The sequence below is a fragment of the Zootoca vivipara genome, chromosome 7, assembly GCF_965207765.1.
Source record: "Zootoca vivipara chromosome 7, rZooViv2.hap1.1, whole genome shotgun sequence".
NCBI lineage: Eukaryota > Metazoa > Chordata > Lepidosauria > Squamata > Lacertidae > Zootoca > Zootoca vivipara.
Window position 1 is genome coordinate 88,088,049 of NC_142590.1, and position 27,977 is coordinate 88,116,025.

At 46.4% G+C, this 27,977-nt stretch overlaps 1 protein-coding gene across 1 annotated transcript in view; it reads left to right on the plus strand.

Moving 5' to 3' along the window:
* COL20A1 (collagen type XX alpha 1 chain) overlaps nt 1–27,977 on the plus strand; it is a 109,987-nt gene that overhangs the window by 52,595 nt on the left and 29,415 nt on the right. The window contains exons 19-28 of the mRNA XM_060277347.2: nt 2,053–2,195; nt 2,795–2,924; nt 3,888–3,944; nt 7,807–7,845; nt 10,787–10,925; nt 15,201–15,343; nt 16,945–17,054; nt 20,984–21,142; nt 27,030–27,107; nt 27,352–27,438. Of these exons, the coding sequence (XP_060133330.1) occupies nt 2,053–2,195; nt 2,795–2,924; nt 3,888–3,944; nt 7,807–7,845; nt 10,787–10,925; nt 15,201–15,343; nt 16,945–17,054; nt 20,984–21,142; nt 27,030–27,107; nt 27,352–27,438 (1,085 nt within the window). The remainder of the gene's footprint in view (nt 1–2,052; nt 2,196–2,794; nt 2,925–3,887; nt 3,945–7,806; nt 7,846–10,786; nt 10,926–15,200; nt 15,344–16,944; nt 17,055–20,983; nt 21,143–27,029; nt 27,108–27,351; nt 27,439–27,977) is intronic.

The window sequence follows — 27,977 nt, forward strand, 5'->3', positions numbered from 1 at the left end:
AAAGATCTTGTTCTCTCCTGTACTCCCAGCCCCAGAGGTAACTTTTGCCTCCTCCCCCCCCCCCCCGAACCTCCTGTCTCAATTTGCAATGTTTTCTCTTATTTCTGGCAGCTGAAAAGCAAACAGTTCTCTAATGAGCTACACAGCAAGCAACTTTTGGGCATAGTGGAGGCACTATGGAAGCCTTCACTGAAATCTTCATCCAGTTCGGTCAGAAGTTGCCCCCCCCAAAAAAACCCCACAAGTCATGAGCCTGAATGACAACACTACAATCTTCTGCAGAATCCAAAGACCAGGCAATAAAAATTAAAAAAAGGAATAATGTCTCAGACAAGGCTATGCAGGAAAGTGGAACCGATGCTAATTGGTCATCCTTTGCTCACGATCAGAAATGATTGGTGGAGACAGGGGCGTACGAAGTGGGGGCGGAGGGGGTGGGCCACCCCGGGTGCCACTTGGGGTGTGTGTCTCTGTGTGTGTGTGTGACAAGGTGGTCCCTGCCTCCCCCCAGCTGTAGAGTGGCCGAGGGCGCGCACAGTCACTATGAGCGTCGTTTGTGCAGTGTCCATAAGGGCTGCCACTCTCTTGCGCCGTCCATATGGGCATCCATACAGGCTGCCTCTTGCACGGCGACTGTACGGGATGCTGTGCATGCACACTCCATACAGGATGCCACACATGTGCAGTCTGTATGGGATGCTGCACATGTGCACTCTGTTTGGGATGACACTTGTGCGGCAGCCCGTACGGACTGCGCATGTGCGGCATCCTGTACAGACTGCACATGTGCGGTATCACGTCCAGAGTGTGCACGGCAGCCCGTGCGGTTGTTGTGTGTGCACACTCCGTATGGATGTCACATGCGCTTCACCGGCCAGTTTGCCCCGCCCCTCGGCGTCCCATCCCGCCACGTGCCGGAGAGGGTTCCTCTGCCACTGGGTGGAGATGTTCTCGTGCAGTTTATCATAATCATGGTAATGTGCCTTGATGGTCGGAGAATCTCACCCCCTGCCTTTGGAAAGTGACACCTTTTAGGCACCAGAGGAAAAATGTGAAAGAAGTTTGTAATTTGAACTGATAATTGAGTGTTAAAGAGTGATTTTCTTCAGTGCTCTAGCCAGCTAGCCATGCTTTTATTTTAGCAAAATTTATATACCGCTTGATTGTAATAAAATGTTGGTGGTCCGAATCCACGTGACGGGGTGAGCTCCTGTTGCTCTGTCCCAGCTCCTGCCAACCTAGCAGTTTGAAAGCACACCAGTGCAAGTAGATAAATAGGTACCTCTGTGGTAGAAGCGGTTTATTAATGCTGGCTACATGACCCATGCCTGCCAAGTCCCGGACTGCAGAATCTGGGACTGGCAGCCACATGAAACCGGAAGTTGCATAGACGCAACTTCCGGCGTCGCTTTGCCCATCTATGGGCACCGAAAATGGCCACCGCCGGCTTTGAAAGTCGCGTCTTCGCATGCCTGGAAGTGCGTAGACGCAACTTTGGGTGTCACTCTGCCCATCTATGGGCACCAAAAATGGCCGCCACCACTGGAAGTCACGTCTACGCACTTCCGGACATGCGTAGACGCGACTTTCGAAGCCGGCGGTGGCCATTTTTGGTGCCCATAAATGGGCAAATCAGAAAAAAAGGCCGTCGGCAGGAGAAAATAACGGAGAAAAACAGGAGACGAAGTGATGTGGGGGACCACCAGGAAATGGTAAGTAAAAACGGGGGTTTCCCAGGGAAAGCGGGGTACTTGGCAGCTATGACATGACCTGGAAAGCTGTCTGCAGACAAACGCCAGCTCCCTCGGCCTGAAAAGCAAGATGAGCGCTGCGACCCCATAGTCTCCTTTGACTGGACTTAACTGTCCAGGTGTCCTTTAACTGTCCAGGTGTCCTTTACCTTAATAAAATGGCAAGGTGGTTTACAAGAAACATTAAAATCACCAACAAAAAACGGTTAAAAACAAGTAATTAAAAACATTCAGAAGGCAATTGAAATTGACAGTGGACTATAAAGAAATTAAACATGGCAACCACTTTTTTTTCGCACAGCTGCCAAGAGTCCACCCAGCAACCTCTTTGTGGACTCAGAAACACCCAGCAGCTTCCAGGTCCACTGGGATCCTCCCGAGGGTGCTGTGCAGCACTACAGACTCAGCTATGCTCCTGAGAGTGGTAGCAAGCACCAGGAAATGGTAAGGTTTTTTTGCAGGGGGTGGAGCTTGGGGAGATGGGGTGTGGCTTCATTGTTGGACACTTCCTTACTTGATTGATGTGACCCTCAACCACACAGGACTCAGAGCTGCCTATGCTAAAATGCAGAAGCAGTTCAGCCGTGAATAGCATGCAAAGATAACACAAATTTTAAAATGTTAACAGTTTTATTGTTTTGGAAAAATAAATGTTTTATTGAAAACAAACAAACCAAATGTTAAGTTTCAGAGCCAAAAGCCCAAGAAGAGTCACAGAAAGATTTTGCTGCCTCTCACTTTAATTCATCTTATAGGCTTGTTGTGAGGGAAAAAATAGGCGAGGGGAAACCCATTTTCTCCTCACAACCAACCCTATAAGATGAATTAAAGTGAGAGGTAACGGCTGATCCAAAGTCACCCAGTAAGTTTCATGGCTGAGAGGACATTTGGACATATATTTTGTGGGTCTAATCACTGAATAATTTGCTGGATGAAAAAAAATAAAAATTGCACAAATGATGTTTCCTTGCATTGACTTTTGAATCACCCAAAATGGAGTATTTTGTCAGGGTTGCAAAAATTACAGCTTCTGCTTTCCACAGATAACTGTTTCTGGGAGGAGCAGGTCAATCACTCTTCACTCGCTGCTTCCTAATCGATTGTACATGGTGACGGTTTCTGCAGTCTATCTCACTGGAGAAAGTGACCCTGTATCGACCATAGGCCAGACAGGTAGGCAAAACAGTGGGCTCAGCCCTAGGTTTTGGAGGGCCTTGCAGGGCTGTTGTCATGGGGGCCCCAGCTGCAGTGTGGACCTCTGGGATTCCTGGTACTTCACGCTTTTTTCCCTGCAGAGCATCCCTTCCCCAGCTGACGAAATCATCCCTCCCCTGGGCTCCCCCAGGGCGTGGCTGAACTATGGGAGCGGAGAGGTCTTCGGCCCCCTCTACGTTTGCTGGCAGGGGCCGATGCTGAGCAGACAGAGGAAGCCAAGTGTGGTGCTGTTCGATGGCTTGCTCCTCCGGAGTGAGAGAGAGTAAGCCACACCGTGTTGGGCTCCGCACTCACCACATGCCAGTAATGGGTGCAAAAGCGGGCAGACCAACAAATGCAAATTTGTCCTTTGACTTTTATCCTCCTAAAGTAGGACAGGTGAGGGGTGTGGCCTGGAGAGAGGGTGTGTGGCCTGTGGAGATTTCTGAGGGCCAGACAGAAATAATAATAATAATAATAATAATAATAATAATAATAATAATAATAATACCCCACCCATCTGGCTGGGTTTCCCCAACCACTCTGGGCAGCTCCCAACAGAATTTTAAAAACACTATAAAACTTCAAACATTAAAAACTTTCATAAACAGGGCTGCCTTCAGATGTCTTCTAAAAGTCAGATAGTTGTTTATTTCCTTGACGTATGACAGGAGGGCGTTCCACAGGGCGGGCACCACTACTGAGAAGGCCCTCTGCCTGGTTCCCTTCAACTTTGTTCTCACAGTGAGGGAACCGTCAGAAGGCCCTCAGTGCTGAACCTCAGTGTCCAGGTGAATGGACCACATTTGCCTAGGCCTGAGCTTCTCCATCCTTGAGCTAAAGGTAAAGGTAAAGGGACCCCTGACCATTAGGTCCAGTCGTGACAGACTCTGGGGTTGAGTCCTTGAGCTACATAAGCACCTATTCTTATCTTTCCCATAGCTTCTCTTTTGGCCAGACTGCCCACAATAAGAGGATCTTTCCCTTTCAAAGCTGAGGGTAAGACAATTTATTTTTGCTACTTTACCAGTTTTACCTGTATTGTGATGATTTCCCCCCCTTTTTTGTGCCTTTCTCATTTTATTTTTGTTTGGTACAGACATCAAACAACTTTGACAGGAGATGGAAGGGTACCTTCAAAATCCAGTATCAATGTTTTGCCGATTGCTGGATTTTCATATTCTTTCTTCTCCCCCACCCCTTTCCTGGCATCATTCGCACAATTTTCCTGGAGCTCTTTAAGTCACAAATGGATCCCTCCCTCCTTCTCTCCCAATGCATATCCAAGGTGAAACAAATGCAAATTCACAAGGTGTAGAGTTATTTTCAACAAATGTCTGGCATCATTCAGCAAGAGGATATTTATTTCTGTGCCCTTGGCAGAATAGGAAAGCTATGAATGTGCTTCAGAAACCCTTTCAATTAATTCAACTCCTCTGTAAATTGTGTTATTAATGTACGTGAGTTTGTCATGGGTGTCTCCTCAAATGACTGGCTATAAAACACGATAGCAAGAGGATTTGTAGCAAGTGTTGAGCAAACAGGGATATTTTTTTTAAATAAAAAAGAACCAACAACAATAATCTGCCAAGGAGTAAATTGTAAAATACAAATGTTGTGGGAAAGGGTTTTTGCAACTCTTTTGGAGACTGCAAAGGTTTCGGTTGGGTGTTTTATCAGGGAACTGCAGGAAAGAATGGAAATGGAATACAGCAGCAAATTGGGGCCAAGCAATGTCATAGAAAGGGTGGGTTGTGGGTTTTTGTTTTGCCGCTCCTCAGAATTAGATTCCTTGGGCGGCAGGCAGGTGCATGCTGAACCCATCTTCACAGACCTTCTCCAGCATGTCTCCAGATTGGCTCGGGAGAACCCCCAGAACCCATAGATGGCAGGGGGAGTAGGAGGGAAATTGTTCTGCCCCGAAAGCTGAAATGCTTGCGGGGATGAAATGATGCAATGCAATGCCCAGCACCTCCATGTAGACCAGGGAAAGATCCCTGCCTGAAACTGTGGGCAGCTGCTGCCAGTCAGTGTAGACCAGACATGTCCAATGTAGTGATCGCGATCGACCTGTCGATCCTGGTCGATCGCCACCCACCCTCCTCTGGAGCAGTCTGGAGCCTGAGCAGTCACCACCTTGTCCTGAGCTCCTCTCGCCGGAGGGACTGTATTGACCCTGCCCTGTTGGCGTGTGCCCGCCCACCCTGACCCACCCCTGCCATGTTGGGGAAAGCAGCTGGTGCCTGCCCCCTGGGGGGAAGCACCCACCCCTGCCTCCCACCTTGGACCCATCCCTGCCCCCTCGGGGGAAGCAGCCATCGCTTGCCCACCCTGCACCCATCCCTGCCACCCACCCTGGTCCCACCCCTGGGTGGTAGATCACTGCCAGTTTTTATATTGGATCGTAGATCACAGCCTACTTGAAGTTGGACATACCTGGTGTAGACAAACTAGATGCACCAGAATAATAGAATCATAAGGTAAAGGTAAAGGGGCCCCTGACCATCAGGTCCAGTCGTGTCCGACTCTGGGGCTGCGGCGCTCATCTCGCTCTATAGGCCGAGGGAGCCAGCGTTTGTCCGCAGACAGCTTCCGGGTCATGTGGCCAGCATGACAAAGCTGCTTCTGGCGAACCAGAGTAGCGCATGGTAACACCGTTTACCTTCCCGCTGGAGCGGTACCTATTTATCTACTTGCACTTTGATGTGCTTTCGAACTGCTAAGTTGGCAGGAGCTGGGACCGAGCAACGGGAGCTCACCCCGTCGCAGGGATTCGAACCACCGACCTTCTGATCAGCAAGCCCTAGGCTCTGTGGTTTAACCCACAGCGCCACCTGCGTCCCGGCAATAGAATCATAGAACCCTACAATTCTATGATTCAGGCAGCTTCCTATATTCCAATGCTCCTCTTCTATAAAACTCTAGATACATTGATTGATGGTGGTATGTAAGTAAGAAAGACTTTTCAAAATAATGATCATATGCCCTAAGCAGATGCTCAGAAAGACCACCATGAAACGCGACACCCTCTCGAGTGTCCTTGCTTTTCAGGGGCACCTCTCATGTTACCATCAAATGCTCCATTTTCTCGGCTTCCAGCTTGCCCCCTTTGTCTGGGACTGTTACAGAAGCAAATAACTGCAGCGCTTGGTTCTTTCTGAAGGCGTCTGTTTTTTCACTCAACCCATTTAGATGGAGAGCACTTTCTAACTCTTCACCAAAGAGCCTTTGATTCTTCCTCTCTTATCTCTGATTTGTATGAGCTGCGGTTCCCAGTTTTTGATTCCTTGGCTCAAAGGATGAGAGAGGATTTAGCAGGGGATTTCCTGTAAAAGGTGAACTGCAGACGTATGCCAAAGTGTTTGTATTATTTTCTGCAAAACAACTCACTTTGCCTTCCGAAACGCAGCTGGCTGAACGGGCATCAAAAGGAGAAAAGTGCTCACTCCTTTTCACCACGTACAATTAATATAATGCGATGGCCCACTTACTCCCAAATTCATTGTTATGGCAGTGGTTTTCGTCTGTATGGGTAAACAACTGCAAGGTGAAAGCTGCACAGAATACGGTCTGAAGAAACAGAAAACAGTAGCAGGAAATAAATAAGAAATGAAATGAAAAACCCCCAACCTGCATGGCTGGAATCGAGTGCAACATTTTACTGTGATTGCAGTAATTCACCTTTCATAAAAATGAAAAGGTTTTGACAAGCAAGGGGGAGGGGGAATAAAGGCACCCTCATGGCGGGGAGAACAGCAGGCATGGGATAATAAGGATTAGAAATCCCTGTTCTCCAAGGCAGCTGGAAGTCAAGACGATTTTGCAGCCAGCCCTAGCAAAGTGATGAGTGGAGTTGAATGATGCAGGCATTTCCAAACCTGTTTTTCCCATTCAAGTGTTCTATTTAACAACTGGTTTTGTTTTTTAAAATTAATGTGCAGTAGATTGGCTCCCAGTTTGAAGACTAGGATATTGGACATCGCACAGAGCAACATAAGCAACAACAAAATGCTGCCTCACACTTTACAGCAGGGTTGTGGCCTTGCTTTCTGTCCGAAGGCCACATTCCTTTCTGAGCAGCCTTCTGAGGTCCACATGCCTGTGGGAAGAGCATCATATGCAAATTTGACCTTACATTTGCTGGGCTCCACACCTGCCGGAGAGCCTCTGCTTGTCAGAGTAGACCATATTAGGCTGCATCAGCCTTCCGCCGACTGGTTCCTTCCGACTGTTGTTGAACTCCATCAGACACAGCCAGCATGGTCAATGGGGCGGGGGGGGGGGGAGATGGCAGATCATCAACATCTGGAAGGCAGGAAGTTGGGGGAGGCTGGGCTATAGGAGCCAATGACCTGAATCACCGTAAGGCAGGTTTGAATGTATGGACATTCAAAGCCAGGTTGGACCTTTGAAATGTGTGAAATTTATTCATCCAGTGAAGAAGGATGCTGGAATTTTGGGGGCAGAGAAAGGAAAGGACTTCTCCATGCAGCATATAATGAAACTGCAGAACTCACTCCCACAAGAGACAGGGGTAGCAACCAACTTGGATGGCTTTAAAAAGGAGATTAGGCAAATGGGTGGAGGAGAAGATCATCAATGACTGCTGGCCATGATAGTGGCTATGCTCCACCTCAACAATTCAGGGCAGTAATGCTTCCAGTTGCTGGAAACCACAAAAGGAGAGGGTGCTCCTCTGCTCAGGTCCTGCTTGCAGGCTTTTGATAATCATCTGGTTGGCCATTGTGAGAATAGCATGCTGGAACAAATGGGCCACTGGCCTGATCTCCTTCAGGTAACTAATATATCCATGCTTCCTTTCATGTCGCTTCCTTTCCACCTGTTCCATGTCATTCTGAAGACTGCCCTGTCCTGGACTCCATGGAAGGTTCTCTGCAAGGTAAGCTGCCGGCTTCTTCCTTGTTTTTTCAAAAAGAGAGAGAGCCTTCCTCTCTTGGTTATGCAGTGTCTCAAAGATCTAGGTGCTGTATAACAGATACAAGGGGGTGCTGGAAACATAATCAAACCCCCTGCAATGCAGGGATCCTACCCACAGCCATCCCTGGGTGGGCTCAAACCACCAACCTTCTGGTTAATAGCCACTGAGGGACATTAGGCCCTGCCCACAAGCTTACAACCTGACTGGAATTCTCTATAATAGACAATGAGGTCCTAATTAATGGCATTTGGTTAAGCCTTAGAATTGGGGTTCAGGACTGTTGGCCAGTGGCCTGAGTTATGCACCACTTCTCGGGGAAGCGGTGGGTTTGCTCCCCCCACCAAGGGCAGGACTTTGCATGTGGCCCATTCAGGGTGGCATCAACCCTACTTTTGATAGCTGGAAGCTACACCCAAGCCCTAGCAGCATGAGTGGAAGAGCAGAGCCATGCTTGCTATCTGCCAGGAGCCCAGGCTGCCATATTGAAAACACAGCACGCAAGTCAAAATTAGCTGGGGGATTTATTGCAATACAAATAATGAGCCTCAGACGCCTAACTGCATATCCGATTATGAATCAGTTGACCCTTCTGAGGAGTGCTTCCGGGTATGGCAGAATATCCTGGACCTATGACCCTTCCGTTTCTGACTTTGTTTTCTATCTAAGACCTTTCCCATACGTCCACTCCTTGGGTTAACTAACTCCCCTTCCGGTGAGGAACTGCTCTCCCTCCCGCCTTCCGAAACTGCCTGTGCTTCCAGAGTGAGTAGGTTTCTCTCTAGCACGCTCTCTGCATTCCTGTCAAAGTGAGGGGAAGCTGAGATACGACTGTTTGCAGCTGCCTGGGAAGAATGCAAGTCTCTCTCATTGCCTGCTTCTTAACTCATATCATGCTCTTATACCTTGGGCAGAAGTGTCCATGAGACTATCCTTGCCTAGACACCAGGTTCTGTGTTGGACTCACCCTCTGATACCCATGCAGTGGAGAGATCAAAACACATGGAATTGGCTCCCCGCTTCATACTGGGGCGGCATGCAACAAATGCTTTCTCCTCCAACATACTGGGGCTGGCAGTGACGAAATGGAGGGGGCCGGACCATTGAGCACAGCTCCACTCTTCCCCTCACACAGCTACCACTGGACTACCATATTTCCACGGAGGACTCAGGTATAGGGTTCAAGTCTTTGGCATCAACGTTGCTCCCCATTTGGGTGCGGATTTGTGCAGGCAGATTTAGCTAGAGATAAAGAGAGTGAGTTGCCCTTGCTGCACATTGGCTTTATCTGCCTGATGTGACTGATTGGCTGTGTGATGATGTTGCTGTTATTAAGGAGAGTAAGTGCTGTTTTAAGGGACGCATGTGGCGCTGTGGGTTAAACCACAGAGCCTAGGGCTTGCTGATCAGAAGGTTGGCGGTTCAAATCCCTGTGACAGGGTGAGCTCCTGTTGCTCGGTCCCAGCTCCTGCCAACCTAGCAGTTCGAAAGCACGTCAAAGTGCAAGTAGATAAATAGGTACCACTACAAGCGGGAAGGTAAACGGTGTTTCTATGTGCTGCTCTGGTTCGCCAGAAGCGGCTTTGTCATGCTGTGGCCACATGACCTGGAAGCTGTACTCAGCCAATAACGCGAGATGAGCGCCACAACCCCAGAGTCAGTCATGACTGGACCTAATGGTCAGGGGTCCCTTTACCTTTTAAAAAAATGCTGTACAAAGAGCAGCAAACTAGAATGAAAAAGGATACCCTTGTGGGGTAGGGGGTTATTTCTGGAAATGTTTTGCCATCCATTGTCCCTCCCTGTCCTGATAGCACCAAAAATGCTTGCTTGAAAACATTCGGCTCAGCCCTTGCACTAATGCCTATTACTGAGCATGTGATCCCGCCAGAGAAATCCAAGGGAGTCTTTCTTTTACGAATATTCCTCCGCAACTGAAAGGATTTCACAAACAGAATTGCTTAGTGCCTCAGCTGCGCTCCTTTGACCTATTCCTCTTGATACCAACCGTATAGAGCTACATATGGTCTACAGCTGTGGCTTCAACTTTCCCTTGATAACATTATTAACATTTAGTGCAAACTTTAATTGAGATGAGAAGATTCTGACGCCGGGGTCTTCTGCAAATTTTAATCCCCATACAACATACTGCCATCTTGATAGATCAAACGTAGAACTGGGTTATGGGGAAATGAACCTGGTGGAGGCAGGATATTGATTAAAAGCCCCCCTTCCCTTCTTTTTATGCGTCCCCTTTACTATTTATATAATTATCTCCTTTCCAGTTGTTCCTTCCTCCTGCCCGCACCCTGGCCTCAGCTTTCCATAAATTCAGATAAGCGAACGGGTGGGGGGAGATTGCTGATTGCAAAGCCCGCTTGCATTAAAGACTTTAGAAAATGACTCATAGAGCTTTAATGAGAAGTCGGCGAAGAGGGAGGAAGCTCTGAGGGACCGGGGATGAGGTTCCCCCCACCTTTTTTCTTTTTTTGTGGGAGAATATGTATTCGCCATGCAACTCAGGTCAACCCTCACTTAGCAGTTTAAAGGGTGTGGGGAGATACATGAAAATGGGAAAAGAGCAGTTTAAATTTCTGCCATGATTTTGTTCGTTACAACGCGCAAGCTGATGCTATTTGGGAGCGACTGTGCAAATATTTATGGCCGACTCACCCAAACTTCACATATACACACCAATTGGAACAATCCACCTTGCCCAAGAGCTGATGGAATCCCATATTCTAAGAACTGGGGTTGGAACTGGGAGCCCTGGGTTCAAATCCCACATTTGCTATGGACTTCTCACCTGATTTTCAGCCCCTCTCTCCTCCCCTCCTTTGTGGCGATTGCTGCTTTTAGTACAGACAAGGCATTCCACTATATTCCTGTTCTCTGTTTTCTCCAGGTTATGATATGATGGAGGTGTTTGGACTGATGGAAAAGGAGTATGCCTCCATCAAAGGAGTTGCTATGGAACCCTACATCTTCCTAGGAATCCACACTTACACTCTTTTCAGGGATATCCAACTGACCCGGAAGACAAGGTACTGTGTACGGCTCCCAGTACGTTTCCGAGCACAATTCAAAGTGTTGGTGCTGACCTTCAAAGCTCTGAATGGCCTTGACCTTGTATACTTGAAGGAGCATCTTTAGCCCCATCGTTCAGCCTGGACACTGGGGTCCAGCTTCGAGGGCCTTCTGGCAGTTCCCTCACTGCAAGAAGTGAAGTTACAGGGAACGAGGCAGAGGGCCTTCTCGGTAGTGGTGCCTGCCCTGTGGAACGCCCTCCCATCAGATGTCAAGGAGATAAAGAACTATTTGACTTTTAAAGACACCTGAAGGCATCCGTGTACAGGGAAGTTTTTAGTGGCTGATGTTTTGTTGTGTTTTTAAAGTTTTGTTGGCCAAAGTTCCCAGAGTGGCTGGGGCAACCCAATGAGACGGGTGGCATATATAATAATAATAATAATAATAATAATAATAATAATAATAATAATAATAATAATAATACATGGGAAACTGGATTAGGAAGTGATTGTAAGGTTTATGGTGCACAAAGGTTTCAATTTTTAGCAGCGTGGGGTGACAGAACCACTTGCTGCTGCTGTTTCTTAAGCCTGTTTTATGGGTGATTGCACAGTCTCTGTTGTAATGGGTTGCTCATTTTCTGATTTTGTGTCATGCCTGACACTCTTGAATGTTTAAGGTCACTTAGGGACTTTGGGTGGAATTCAACTAAACAGCCCCGTCAGCAGAAACCCTGCAGAGGGACTTCCACTTGCACAACAGGGCTTTCTCCCCTTTCCTCCCCTTGTTCCCTCCCTTGAAATTGGCTCCGGCAGGGGTCAGGAGGATGCCCCCCCACCCAGAACATCGTGCGAGGGGAGGAGAGGGGAGATCATTCTGTCTGGGCAAGCTGAAAACCTTTCACAGACAGAGTGATTGGAAGGGGCCAGCGAAGGAAAACAGTGAAGAAAAGGGGGGGGGGAGAGTGGCATTGAACCACCTTGTAAATGGGTAAATGTTCAGTAAGGTGAGTGCTGATTTGGGCAATTTGTTCAGCTCTGTCAAATGTGCTAATTTCAAAGTGAAGTTTGCCATTAGAGACTATTCAGGGCAGCCCTAACACAAGGTTGATGAAAGAGTTGTTAAGAAGAATTGCTTTACTTAGGAACATAGGAAGGTGTCTGATATCGAACCAGACCAATGGTCTATGTAGCTTAGAACTGTCTGTAACCAGGGTTTCCGACAGGAATCTTACCCAGCCCTGCTTGCAGAAGCCAGGGATTGAAGCCGAGACCTTCTGCATGCCAATCAGGTGCTCTGCCACTGAGCTACAGCCCTCCCCTCTCAAGCAACCTGATAATTATTAGTATCATTGGGTGGGGGGGGTGTTTCTGGGGTTCTGGCAGAAATGATCTCCGCTGCACAGAAAAACAACGACTGGAGTTTGAGGCTCCCACGCTGGTGGATTCGGGTGGAAGTTCAGAGTTTCTTTCAGAGGACAAAGGAGGTTGTTGCTTTTCATGGAATCGTCTCTGCGCAGAGGCCCATAAATTGATTTCTGAAATGCCTTGGGATAAATTGAGGAAGCCGCTTAGCTATGCCGCCAGAGCTAGCTGAGGCACTGGAGATGTTTCATCAGCAGGGCCTGATTCGAAATGCATAGATCTCATCTCAGTGCTTCTACTTTCGCTATCTCACACTCAGTGGTAACATTAAGCAGCCATCTATCCGGCCGTCAGATAAGGCAAATGGATCTCTGCCATGTGCAGTTTTCTGATGACATGCCTAAGAATTCCCCTTCTCCTTGCAGTCACTTTGGGAGGAGCAAACAAACTTTCAACCCTCTTTTAGAGGAAAGCATTGCTGGGAGTGCCCTGTGGCTTCCTCCTTGACATGGAACCAAACTTACCTTGTAACTTTCATTGCACGGTCAAAATTAAGGGTGTCTGATTTTCTAAGTTTAACCAGCAGCCATGGAGAGGGGGCAATCAGGATTGGGGCCACGGCACATGAGGAGGAAGTTAACCCTTACCAGAACCACATGAAACTCCACCCTCCACCCTTAATTCACCAGGGTATTCTCTTACATTGCGTGCCTAGGTGCAGATCCCCTGCCCCTCCGGGAGTCAGTCTGAGAGCAATGATTACACACGACAACGTATTTTGGGATTAAAATGGCCACAACTTTATTAACAATTTCAGATGTAGGAAACCTTGGCTTAGGCACTGGGCGTGTATTCCTCTCAGTCCCCCATGCTGGGGCATTGAGGCACAACAGGGTCAATCAGAACAAAGGGGGGGGGCACTGCAAAACGTGTGTTTACACAGCTGGGCTCCCCTTTCCGTGCAGCTGAGGGGAGATCACCGACCGCCATTTCAGCGTTTGGCCAGGGACTCCCCTCGCAGCTCCCCCTTTAACGGGGAACCCTGTAACGTCACTGCAGGAGGGGTGAGTCACCATTTCACACACCCCTTATTCAATTGATAGACGAAAGGATTCCACCCAAGGGCCAAAACCGCCACCCAAGACCACAGAAATCGCGGTCTCGCCACCAAGAAAGAACCTGCTAGAGGCTTGCCAACCACTCCTCCAGGCCATGCTTAACATCGCAGAACCAGTGTTCATTCCCGCACGGGGTCATGTGCACCCCGTCAGGTCTGAAAACTTGGATTGGTATTATCAGGGTTTTAGACTAGGATCTATCCTAGCCCTACCAGGAGATACCAATGATTTAACCTAGGACCATCTGCATGGACACCAAATGCCGGACCTGTGAGCTATGGTCTTTTCCTACAAACCTAGTGTGCTTGCTTGTGATCATTCTGTAAGCTGGCCATCCGATTACCCTGAGGACATCTGCACCTGTTCATATATACTGGGTCAACTTTGCCACAGTTTTATGGCCTTCTGCAAGTTGTGCAGGTCTCCATTAATCGATGACTTTGGAGCATGACTTTGCTTGTCGAGTTGCCTCCCAGAGTCTTCTCCGTAATCTGGGGTTTATAATGGCCCTGCATGTATCCCATTTGATTCTATTATTGACTACAGCTTTGCAAAGCAAGACAGACTGGATTATGAAGAGGCAGGCTGTAGCTTCCTTTTTAAGTTTAATTGCTGAAACATAGGGATAATTTTAATCTTGTTTAAAGAAGCAAAGCTTCTTAACATCGAATTGTGAGATTCCACAGAGTACCCTTAGTCAAAATGTTCAGAGACTCAAGTTGGTTTGTTCATGTAGCCAGAATATGTGAAGACAAAGAAGAAGAGGAAGGCTTGCCCTTTCAAGGGCATGGTGCCATTTTTAAAGATGGAGAGGAAGCATGAGCGTAAGACCTGACCTTTGGGTTACATCCATGCATTGTTAATTGAGCATGGGTCCCAAAAACACCCACGGGACAAGTTAGTCACAATTCAAGCACCACTGATTTAAGTGCAACTAAGATCCACTTGCTTAGTCTGATTGAACTCATTGCCATGAAGTTAAGAACTAGCAACTATCACATCAAGGAAGCCGGTACATGATGCTCATCGTATAGATTACTATTATTTATTAAATTTGTACACTACCCTATACCCATAGATCTCAGGGTGGTTCACAACATAAAATCACAATATATATATGGTATATAAAAACAAAACAAAACGCTGCACCCCGGTGCTCACCACAATTCTTTGATTTGATGTAGTCATAGAATCATGGAATTGTAGAGTTCAGTTCAACCAGAGCAAAGACAGTATAAATTCAGCAAAAGAGGCGGGTCCCACAGAACAAAATACCTTGATGGCCAAGGGCAAGGGTAAAGAGGTGTGTCAACAACAACAACAGCAACAGCAACAACAACGTTATTATTTATTAACCACCACCACCACCCCCCAAAAAATCTGGCTGGACTACCCCAGCCACTCTGGGCGGCTTCCAACACATATAAAATCATAAAATCATGCAGCAAAAGTTGTACAGTGAAGATGCAGCTCTGTGGGGAGGGAGTTTCACAGCTTATGGGCTGCCCCAGAGAAAGCCCTCTCTCGGGCCATTGGCACCCCACACTTCTGAAGGCTATGGGAGCAGCAAGAGAGCTCCCCCTGATGATCTGGGCATGCAAGATGGTCTGTGAGGATGGATATTTCGGGCCTATGCCGTTCAGGGCTTTCTCCAAATCTGGCAGCCAATTTGGTTCCTTTTGGGTAACTAAAACCTCAGGTAGGTTTTAATTGTGTTCAGTCTTGCCATGGCACCAGGGATTAACTCTTGGAGGCCACTCCAATGTTCTCTGCTTAGAAGAGCTTTTTGTGTCTTCACTTATTTCCTCAGTGAAGTGTTTCCTTCTGGGATGCCAACTGAATACACTATCACTTTCCTCCTTCGGCTCCTGCCAGAGAGCCCCCGGGAAGCCTTCGCTGTGTGGCAGATAACAGATGAGGACTTCCAGCCTGTACTTGGCATCATACTTGACCGTAAGGAGGTTCATCGATCATTCAGCCGGGAGATCTGGTTGCTACCAGGGGTGGGGAGCTGAGCCAGAATTTCCCGGAAGACAATTTTCTGAGAAAATTCCAGACATTTTTCTTTTCCTTGTGTCACCTAGACAAAGCAGCCGCTTGGCCAAATTCTCTCTGAGTATTCTGCACTATTTGTTTGCCTGTTATGATCAGGCAATGCATGAACAGGCATCACATCAGCGCCAGACATCGAAAGCGCGTTTAATACACCTTTAAAGCACACGGCTTCCCCAGAAAAAAACTGGGAGCTGTAGTTTTGTGAAGGGTGCTGGGAATTGAAAGCTCTGTGAAGCGGTTCCCATGATCTTTTTTGGGGGGGTGGGTGGGCAACATGCTTTAAATCTGCATTAAATTTGCTTTAAATGTTTGGTGCGGACGTGAGCCTAAACTGCCCCAGAATGATGGCTGGTTCAAGATGCAAAATGGCAGCCATCTGCATACATGATTGCTCTTTGCTGGCACTCTTTGCAGCATCAATGCCCTGCTGCAGGTCGGGAATAATGGCATCAGTGAATTCTTTATTCAAAGAAACAAACAGATCAGGAGGCCAGGCCTAGTGAGCACAGCAACTCTTCCCAGCAGATCTTGCCCCAATGAAGCAGTTGCAAGGACTGATGGTCTCCACCTTCCCACAGCTCTCCTCCTTCCCTGGGTCTTTCCCAAGCAATCTGAGACTTCATTGGAGTGGCTGTCTCTGCTCTGCCCACTTCATACCTCTTCTGGTCCTGGGAAACCAAGGTGGAGGGGAGCTGGTTGCAGCAGGAGCAGGAGACCCCCCTGGCTTCTTCAGCAGCCTGCCTGATCTCTGCATCTTGGCCCTGTCCTCTCCTGCCTCCACTTCTGCCTCTGATTCTGGACTGCTCCCTGCTACAGCCTCTTCCTGCTCACTAAACCCTGTTACCTGTTAACTTCTGGCATCCCTTCCCCTCAGTCATCTGCCAATCTTCTCCCTCTGACCACCACCAGTCCCCAGGCTCTGAGCCTTCATCCCTTGGGGGTTCCCCAGTTGGTGCTCAAATGCAAGATATTTTTATTCATTTTGCAAAATATGTGCCACTTAACTACAATGGTAGTTGTCAGTCTTCAATTAAAATGCCTCCTGGAATTTTTAAGAAGAATTCAGTAGGCACTGGAGGTTCAATAGGAAACATTCTAATGACTGGTGTACATGATTCATATATTTTCACACATACAATATGATTCCTGTAGCCCAGGGGTGCCCAAACCTTTTTCAAAGAGGGCCAGATTTGATACGTGAGGGCCGACCAAAGTTGTTGAGCTTTATTTTTAGGATTGAAGTTGTTGAGCATATACTGCCACAGGCGCTGGATTGAATCGACCGGCAGGCCAAATTAGGCCCCTGAAATGGACTTTGGACATGCCTGCCATAGAACATCTCTTGAGATGTTGTTCCATTCACCCAGATTTTCGGTTCTCAAAAGTGTGTTTTCCTATTTTTCTGTTGTTACTTCAGCATGTGCAAAGCCTATAGTCCACTGTCCTCTTTGGTTTTCTTTATAACCCCTGGGTTATTTGTCATCTTTTCCCCTCTATAGCCAACAAGAAATCCTTGATATATTTCCACCGTGACTATGAAGCTGATGTCGAGGAAGTCACCTTTGACCAGCAGGAAGTGAAGAAGATATTCTACGGCAGTTTCCACAAGGTCCTTTATCCAAAGGAGAAACCCATTCAGGATATATATATATATATATATATATATATATATATATATATAGTCTTCCTTTCCTCTCTAAATAACGATTCTAGAAATATCCTTGGGACATTTGCTAACCTGTTGGTGCCGAGATACTAATGAACAATGGGGTGTGTGCCAGCATAATAATGAATTACTAAATCACTTCCTGTCTGCATGCATTAATCTAGGTAAAAGTACGCAATAAGTTTCCAAGAAGATATGCAGTAAGGACACAGGCACAACCTGCAAAAAGAAAATAATAATAAGGATCCTGTGACTCAGGGATTTAAAAATGACCTGAAAAATTAAACTGACGCAATTAGCTGGACCTATAAAATGACCTTATACTGAGTCAGACCACTGGTCCTCTGAAGCTAGAATTGTTTGTTCTAATTGGCAGCAGATTTGCAAGGTTTCAAGCCAAAATGTTTCCTAGCCTCGCTGTTTGAGATCCGTTTCAACTGGGGGTGCCGTGGCATGAATCAGGGGCCTGCTGTAAGCGTAGCATGTGCAAAACACTGCCGAACCTTTTGTTACGTAAATACAATAATTCCATAGACCAAATTATCATATGAGTGGAACATATTCTGAGAGATTAAAGTCCAGTGGATAGATCAAGAGATACAGTCTATTCAGTTCTTATATTAGCAATACCCACGATGTGGAATGCTTATATCAATCTTGTAGTGTTCCACGTGTCTATGGAATTATATATTGTGACATATGTTGAATTATTTTTTGAAATAGAAGTTATACTGTTAGATACAGCCTGTTACGTCGTGTGTCTCGTTACCAGTAAGCATAGCATGTGCGCTACCAGTGAGCTGTAGCTACTCAATATTACATGTTGTGCATGCACTGCCTTTTTGTTTTTGTTTGTAAATACATGCAGGTCCTGCTATCCAAACACTCGTTTTACGAAAACTCACTTATTCAAGCACCAAGCATTAGTACCTAAACCTCGCCATACACATTGCAGATTCAGATAGCCAAACGGTTGGACCTGCGTGTAGTACTCTAAACAAATAAGCAGTCTTAAACAAGCCTTCCTTCTTTGTGTTTTGCTGGTGGGAGACGGGGAGGAAGGGGGGAGAGTTTGGTCAAATAAGAGAGCATTTTTTACTTCATTGTTTGCCTCTTGCAAGGTTTGAGAGAGTTTTCCTGCTTTTTAAAAATCATTTTGGGTACAAACGTCTATGGTTGGGAACACATTAAAAAAAATCCCCATAGGCATCAGTGGAAATGGCTGACTCGTTATGTGAACACCCGCCTAACGAATTATTTCCTGAGAACACACTATGTTTGGGGAGCAAGATCTGCATGTATATACATACATGCACATTGCACACTATATTTGTGGCATGCATCAAATGCAAACTTTCATAGGTCTTTGATTGGATAACCCGGGCCATGACCCTCTGCCTTCTTATTCCATTTATATTATTTGCTTCTGGAGTGTCATAACACCTCTCTTTTGATTTCTGGCTCTCTTAGCCTTTTTGCTTTGGCAAGTCAATGACCTTCGCAAGGAATATCATCTGTGAGTCCACTTTGGTCAACAGCCGTGATTTAAAGAGGCAGGGCCCAGTATTTCTGGGCGCTTCTCAAGCTTAGCTGGGTTTCAACTGTGAATTATTTAATGCCTTACTGAAGCCAATTGGTTCTCATCTTACTGATCTTGAATTGACTTGTGCCTTTGACAACGCCTGCTTTACAGAATTGGCAGGCTCTTACTGAAAGGAGGGGTGGATGGCAATGCTCTCTCTGTTCCCTTCTCCTATTTCCAATGTTTTCATCTCTCTGCCTGGAACAGGCACTTCCTCTATCTCCAACCGTCCACATTCCTCTTCTACTTCCAACTTCTCCACTAAGACATTTCCTTTTAGAAAAAACCTTTCCTGGACCACCACTGCCGCTTCACTTCCTCCAATGTGTTGCACTCTCAGTTTAGGTGAGACCCACATCTTGTTTGCTCATCCGGAGGTTGCAAACCACCTCTGCACATTTTCTTTTCCATGCATTACACCAGAAGCACCAAAGATGAAAGCATACAGTAATTCAGTTCCTCCTGCCTATTATGCATGGTTTCATTTTTTGCGGCTTGTTACATAAACTCGGGATCAGATGAGCCGAGATTTCTGATACACATCCTGAAGATGTTTTTTTTTTGGATGAACTCCTCATGAACATTTGGAGAGCTTTTGTCCTTCCTTAAGAACGTTTTGCAAAACGATCTCTCAAAATTATGTATTTCGGAGCCCTTCGATAGCGTGGAGAATTCTGGGTGCAACTGTGGATCCTGTTTTAATATTTGTGAATATTATTTTAATAGGGTGGCAGGATACCATGCTTTGTCTAGTTTCTCTCTTAGTCCATCATTTCCAGTATGAAGTAAAAAAATACTGATTCATGCAGCATCAACTGAGACAAACTTTTATTAGAATTTTATTCTCGCCCCCCTCAAGGGAAAAAAAATCAGGAAAATGCTGCCTCCATTTTTACACCCATAAATAGCACAGATAATTTTTGGAGGTTGTTTTTGGCCATAAGCTTTGAGTGGACTCTCTTCTCAAAACACACATCCTTTCAGGACTGAAACTCTCTCCTTTTCCCATTGGCTTGGGCTGTGGCCCATTTGTCAGAGCACAGCATTCGTCTGCAAAACAAAGGCCATTACATTTTTTCTCAGCGATAGAGAAAATCACAGTTTCTTCCTCTCCCAGTTTGCTTTCCACTGAGTGCCAGTGACCAGATTGCAGGAAGAAAAAGGCATTTGGAAATACAACTGAAATTTTCTGTTTAAGAGCCCATTTGACACAAAATGCAGTTGGCTACCTTTCCCTAAAACTACTTCTACTGCAATTGGTAGCCACTAGGGATTATTATTATTATATTATTATTATTATTATTATTATTATTATTATTATTATTATTATTATTATTATAAAAATACATATCATGGGACAAATCTCATTTATCTCCTACAAAAAACAACTCCATTGGAAATGGCTTAGACTGGAGCCTAGTTCATACACTAGGTCAACAATATCATGGACTTCAAGACTCTTGATTGCAACAAGGAAATCTATTGCTCTGCCATAGATCATTAGATGTTAGACAGGAGTTCTATCCTAGCCTTCCTGGTATGCTGCTTTTCTATGTGCAGGGAAAGTTTGCTTTTAATAGGGAAACACTCCACAGCGCGCGCACACACACACACACACACACACACACACACACAGAGGACACATTGAAAGTGCTATGGCTGCCAGAGTTTCCCGTGAAGAAGGACCAATGGTTAAGCCACTCTAAGAATTATACCTCTCTGAAGAGAAATAGGGGGCATCTGAACAACTCTTAGCACCCAAAACGAATGACAGCTCCCAGAATTCCTTGGGGGAAGCAAGCCACAAGTGTTTAAAGTGGCATTGTAGTGCTTTAAATGCATGCTGTGTGTGTGTGGACTGGTGCTGTTCTACCCCAGGGAAGGGCAGACTCCTGGTGTGAAGGATCTCGTATGACTTTTACTTGAACCCTAAGATCCACCAACCAGAGTCTCGTGCAAGAAACATACAAATTAGAATTAAAGAATTCTGGGCCGCAGAATTTGTTTGGAGTCCAAGAACTAAACAGGACACACAGTCCATGCAAAATATCTTCTCATGGTGACTGCCATCCAGCTTTCTTCATTTCAGCAGGATGATTTGGGACGTGGAGAGCAATTAAACCATTAGCAGAAATCTTTGCTGATCTGCCAAAAAAATTACCTAGGTATCTGCTTTCTGCCACCCCCTGCTCTAAATCGTGTCGTGCCCCTTATTTTGCCAGGTTGTGTTACGGTGCATCTCCAGGCCCCGTGGTGCAGCTCAATGAAACTATTCTTGTCTGCTGAGCAGGTGCACCTATCCGTGAGCCGTTCCAGGGTCAGGCTCTATATCGACTGCAAGAAGACAGCGGAGAAATTGCTTGGGACTTCGGAGAGCATTTCGACGGCTGGCTTTGTCATGCTCGGGAAGCTGACCAGGACGCGAGGGCCACGGAGCGGGTCAGCAGCGGTGAGTTCCGTTTCATGTGAGGGACCCTTCCTTGGTCCAGGTCAACATGTGCTCTTGGCTGAAAGATGTAGAAGCACAGGGCAGAAATTGCAGGAGGGAAAAGTGCAGGGTGATGCCCGTTCATCATGTGGCCCTCCTTGTGGATTCGAAACCAAGAATTATTCTGGCACCCCTGTAGACTGACTGAGTTGGGGCTCTTTATTCCAGAAGGGGGACCAGTGTCCCCAGTGAGGTGTCCCTAAAGCTTGTGGGAATCCTTTCCAATGCTCTGGGTTGTGTTTTGGTTGCATTCTGCTATAGTAGAACCCTTGTTTCCTACTAGGTTTTACTCAGAGTTACCGTATTTTTCTGTGCATAAGACTAGGTTTTTTTCTTGAAAAATTAAGCTTAAAATTTGGGGTCGTCTTATACATGGATAGTGGTGAGATTTGACGGGTGATTGGTGGCTGCCGCAAGCTGGAGATTGTCAGTGGCGTTTGGGTGGCTGATTGGTTGTTGCGGCAAGTTCCACAGGCTATTGGCTGCTGCGACAATTGGGCGGGTGATTGGCGTTTGCTGTCAGCGAGCAATCAGACGATTGGTTACTTTGTTGAAGTGCGTGCAATTGGCTCTTTTGGTCCCGCAGGTGAGCGATTTTTGACAATCCCCCCCAAAATTCAACAAGTCTGGGCAACCCCCCCAAAAAAAGCTCAAGAACGCTGGGCAATTCCCCCCCTTTTCTCAATTTGGAGTCCCCCAAAAGATGTTATAGATGGAAAAGTACAGTAATTGACCTAAGTCAGAGTCTCCCATCAGCATGCGGATCTGTGCTTGTGCAACAGAACTTTCCCCACTCTTCTCCCCCAATGTACACCCTGTGCCCTCCCCTCCCTGAATCTGCTCTGGAGATTTGGGGGCACCTGTAGAATAGCTTTTGGCGATATGTGGAGGGTGGAGAGAGGGGAAAGTTCTGATGCACAAGCAGAAATCCGTGATAATTATTATAATCAGAGCAACCACTGAAAAGGCCCTGTTATACCCTTCACTCTCTGACAGTGACTAATAGGAGGCAGGGGCAGTAATCCACATAAGAGTCGCAGTTCCTCACTAAATCCATTAGTTGTGGGATACGACTGATTTTTGTAAAAAGATTTCTTTGATTCAAGTGAGCTATTAAGTTTATCTTGTAAATGAATATTATTCCAAAAAATTGCTATGTGATGCTGATTGACAGCAGCCTTGTTAGATTTGCGGTGGGGTGTGTGCAAGGGGAGCCTCAATCATTTTTTTCTTTTTCTTTTGCATCTGTTAAATACATATGCTGCATATTACTTTTTGGCATCTTTAACAAATCTGAATCACTGAAAAGTAGCTAAGGAACAGCTTTCCTCAGAACTACTGCCCCCAGATAGCCAGAGTGCCTGCCTCATTATTAGGTAGATGTAACTATTAAAATACCCCTTTGAGCTGTAGAGCTTGTTTTAAGTCCATTTGCTACTCAATACTTACCCTTTGTCCACACAGTCAGTCTACTGACTCATAGTGAAATGCACAATTTTTTTATTTAAAAACAAACCTTGATTGGATAGAGAGCTTTTATGTTACAATATTTTTAATAGGGCTTGCGAAGCTGCCCTCAACTTGATTCGCCCTCAATATTTCTTGGCAAACTTTCCGCGAGTTATCATGCTAGTGGTACTCATTCTTGCATGATGCACATTCTTGCCTTGCCCTCTGGGAACTGTAGTCTAGTTATAGCATCTACCACACATCCCCAGCAGCGGTGGAAAGATGCTTGCAAACTCAACCACAATACTCAGATCATGCATAGCCAGGAGAAAGGGAGGTCTCAGACAGGAAGATGGGATGAACTATGGAACAACATTTGTAAGGTGTGGCCAAGATTCAATGGGGTGGTGGTGGTCAAGAGTCAGTGGGGGGGGGATCTCCTCCAGCTGAATTGCAACAACAGCATAACTAACTCCTGCTATTGCCACCTCCAAATCTCACTTTTGAGGGTTTGGGGAAAACCCAGACCAGTTCTGGGGACACAAGGGGTGGGGGGCATGTGTGCGAGATGCAGGTTTGGGACCCAAACAGTCTAAACCACCAAGTTTCTTGGGCTTGCCGATTGGAAGGTCAGCGGTTTGAACCCCTGTAGTGGGGTGAGCTCCCGTTGCTCTGTCCCAGCTTCTGCCAACCTAGCAGTTTGAGAGCATGCCAGTGCAAGTAGATAAATGGGCAAGAAGGTAAACAGCGTTTCCGTGCGCTCTGGTTTCCGTCACGGTGTCCTGTTGCGCCAGAGGCAGTTTAGTCCTGCTGGCCACATGACCCTTGAAGCTGTCTGCGGACAAACGCTGGCTCCCGTGGCCTGAAAGCGCTGCACTCCATAGTTGCCTTTGACTGGACTTAACTGTCCAGGGATCCTTTACCTATGTGAGCAAGAGGAGAGGGAGGGCGGATTCCATTGCCCTTCTGGAAGTTCTTCTGTAAGCACAAGGATTAAGTTGGATGCAAGCCAGAGCATTTCTCGAAAGCTGTCTCTTTTCTGGTACCATTTTGTTTGCTGAAACCGTGTGGTTTCAGCACACCTCTACTCTCTACACATAACTGGGAACCCAACAAAGGCAGGGCTCCCGAGAGCCCCCTGCGCATGCAGCTGTGTACATGGAGTTCCTCTACACCAGTTTTCACTGCCCTGCTGGCTGGGTCTGAAGAGAGCTGTAGTCTAAAACATCTGCTGGGCCCAGGATGGTGAAGGCTGTTCAATGCTAGAGAAGTTGTCGGAAACCTTTGACCCTCCAGTTGTCGCTAAACTACAATTCCCATCATCTCTGGTGATTGATCATCCTTACTATGAGTGATTGGAGTTGTACAGTGCTACCTTGGTTCTCAAACGCCTTGGTACTCAAACAACTTGGAACCCAAACTGTGCAAACCCGGAAGTAAGTGTTCTGGTTTGCTAACTTTTTTGAGAAGCCGAATGTGCCTCGTTTAGAGTGTTATGCTTCTGATTTGAGTGCCATACTTCCATTTTGCGTGTTACGCCAAGCTCTGTCTGTTTTGGCTATTTATTTTGCGTTTTTGTTTTTGCGGCTTTTTCTTTTTCTTTTTGTGACTGTGTGGAACCCAGTTCAGCTACTGATTGATTGATTGTGTGTGTGACTGCAGTACATTGTTTATTGCTTACATTTTATGGGTTAATGGTCTCATTAGAGAGTAAAATTCCTGTTAAATTACTGTTTTAGGGGTTGTTTTTAAAAGTCTGGAATGGATTAATCCATTTTGCATTACTTTCTATGGGATAGTGTGCCTTGGTTTTGGAATGCTTTGGTTTTGGAACAGACTTCCGGAATGGATTACGTTTGAGAACCAAGGTACCACTGTAGCTCAGCAACATCTGGAGGGCCAAAGATTCCACCACAGTCCAGATGTAGAGCATAGACATTCCAATGAATGCACATCTGTTTGGCATGGAACCAGCATCCTTCTTTTGTAGGTATATAAATTCTCTTCCACTGGGCTTGAATGCATGCAAAGGGCTAGTGTCTCCAGCTGTTATTGGGTGGATAGTATGACGGATGGATCTCTTCTTAGACAGGCTGGCTTATTTATTTCAGGTAGTTTCTTATCTTACGTATCACCTCCTTTGAATGGCAACAGAGTAAAACTTTCATTTTGTCTCTGAAACCAATTACTGAGCCGCCAGGAGAAGGTGTTGAGGAAGAAGTGAGAACTCCAACATTGCTGTTCCTAAGACTGACGGGCTGAATTTAAGTAGGAAGGGTCTTCCAGCTTGGTCACTCTGAAACCACTGGCCATTTTTGCCATTGGACCAACACAGCTCACAGACATTGGGATTTATTTACTTATTTTAATCACCATCATTATTTTTTCTTTAAAAAAAATAAGGCTTTCAAAATTGAACAACAAACAAACAAACCTCAGAGTTCTGGCTTGGGGAAAACAAAGATGCTAATTATGTTTGCTGCCTCTGTGCGAACAAGCTGGAGTTTCACAGCAGACAGAAAAATCTTGGCAGATACACATCCGTGGGTTGGAGGAAGAGGAGATGTTATTCTCAGAGGTGCCTTGCTGAGGCTCGGTAGGAGGTGATTAGAGGTTTTTTTTTTGCTTCCGTTTCCATATTTGGAAAGATTTGAGGCGCTATTTCAGGAAACTGAAAGTTTAGTTATCTGTAGCTCTGTCCTTCCTTAACCTTGTTCTTCGTCCATTGCAATCTCTATTCATATTATTATTAATAACAGAGGTGGGCCAAATGAAGCCATCAAACCTTGCTATGTAACCTCTGGGCTCTCCCCAGCTGCACCCCTCACCGTCCTTGATTTGCACCCTCCTTGGAGTGTTTTTTTTTTTTTTGCCAGGCTGGAATGTGTCCTTGGACTCTGATAATGTGTCTTGCCTAATATTATCATCATGCCCCGTCTTTGCCCTGATGGCACTTAAGGTGGCTTACAGATAAAATTAGGACCTGCTGAAAACGCAGGGAAAAAAGACTAAAAACAAAACAAGACACACTGATAATTGCAAATATATACATATGTAAAATCTGTTAAAACCATACAAATAATTACCATAAAAACAGCACAGCCACAGCCCCTTCATTAAAAGCAGTTAGTTCCCAAAGGCCTGTTGCAACAAGAAAGTCTTCACCTGCTAGCTGAAGGACAGCAAGGACGGAGCCAGTCTAGCATCTCTAGGGAGAGAGTTCCAAAGCGGAGCCACCACCGAGAAGGCCCTCTCTCCTTGCTTGTCCGGATGGAGGATAGAGAAGGGTGTGTGACTGTGTAAAAGTAAGAACATAGAATCATAGAATCATAGAGTTGGAAGAGACCACAAGGGCCATCCAGTCCAACCCCCTGCCAAGCAGGAAACGCCACCAAAGCATTCTTGACATATGGCTGTCAAGCCTCTGCTTAAAGACCTCCAAAGAAGGAGACTCCACCACACTCCTTGGTAGCAAAAGTACAAAAGTTTAAAGTAGCATTATTTGCTTCACTCACTTTTACTTCTTGCCCTGCCCGCTGCTGTTGTGTGGCCCCCAGAAGGTTGCACAGAAGGGAATGTGGCCCTCCAACTGAAAACGACTCCCAGCTTCTGCTATAAGAGAGACCACGGCACATATGGGCTTTGCTGCAACTTTAATTTCCTTCTGTTTTGTTCTTCCATTTGTTTTGCCCCTCCCTACCCTCTGGGTAGGGACACAGGTGGTGCTGTGGGTTAAGCCACAGAGCCTAGGGCTTGCTGATCAGAAGGTTGGCAGTTCGAATCCCTGCGACAGGGTGAGCTCCCGTTGCTCTGTTCCAGCTCCTGCCAACCTAGCAGTTCGAAAACATGTCAAAGTGCAAGTAGATAAATAGGTACCGCTCCGGTGGGAACGTAAATGGTGTTTCAGTGCGCTGCTCTGGTTTGCCAGAAGTGGCTTAGTCATGCTGGCTACATGACCTGGAAGCTGTACGCCGGCTACCTCGGCCAATAACGCGAGATGAGCACTGAAACCCCACAGGGGACGCACTGGCAAAGCAGCACCAGGCAGGATTGGTGTCACTTAGCACCAACAAGCGGATGAATTTTCATAAACGGTTATTTTTTTAAAGTAACATAAACTGTGGAGAAAGGAACTTAAAGCCAAGAAAATGATAACTGAGATGAAGCAAAACTGAAACTATCCCTTGCGCTATGCAATAACTCTGCAAAACTAGGAAGGATTAGCGAATGCAGCTAAACCTCACCCTTCTGCACTGCCCTTCCCCCCCAACCCCCCAACCCCCAATTGTGAAGATAAAATGGGAAGGAGGAGAACTATGTACTTCACCTAGAGTTCCTTGGCGGAAAGGTGCAATACAAATGCAATCATCATCATTATCTAACTCTGTTGTATCTATAGTTCCAGCTGCAGTCACTGCGGATTCTGTGCACCAGTTTGTGGCCTGAAGAGGACAGATGTTGTGATGTTCCAGCAATGGTAAGTTTGGATGCTCCACTTCTTCCCAGCATGGGGATTTATGATGCATCCGCACTACAACAGCACAATGGTTTTATACCAGTTTCATTGTGATTGCTGCCTCCACCAAAGAATGTTAAGAGAGGAGTAAGCTGGTAAGGCATGGAGAGAATCATAACTGCCCCCCCCCTGCAAGAAAAGGGTTTGTTTTCGCAGGTTTAGAGTTCCACTTGTGAGTTCCATCTTTTTTTTGCTGCTGTTTCAGAGAGATGAAGAGGTCTGCCCTAGCTTCCTCCCGTCCTGCAGCTGCACTTCTGAGATCCTGGGCCTCCCAGGGCCTCCAGGGCCTCCGGTGAGTTGAGCTTTTGTTCCCAGGAAAATGGCATTGCGCATAACCACCCAGGGAACAGAATCGCACCTGCAATTTGCACCCACTTCTCTTTCCCATTTAGGAAAGCAGAGATGTGTTAAGAGCAGGCATCCCCAAACTGCGGCCCTCCAGATGTTTTGGCCTACAACTCCCATGATCCCTAGCTAACAGGACCAGTGGTCGGGGAAGATGGGAATTGTAGTCCAAAACATCTGGAGGACCGAAGTTTGGGGATGCCTGGTTAAGAGGGTACATGGCTGTGTTCTTTTTCCTATGTCAAAGACCTCTGGGTACCGGTGCTGGTGGGAACCCCAGGAAGATGAGCATTGTTGCACTCAAGTCCTGCTTGCAAGCTTGCAAGAGGCATCTGCTTGGCCATCGTCAGAACAGGATGCTGGACAAGATGGGCCTTTGCTCTCCCCCAAAATGGTTCTTCTTATGTAGCATCCTCCTTAGGGAATGCTCTCCCCAAAGAGCCATGCCTGGTGCCTATGCTGTGATCTCTTAGGTGCTAAGTAAAA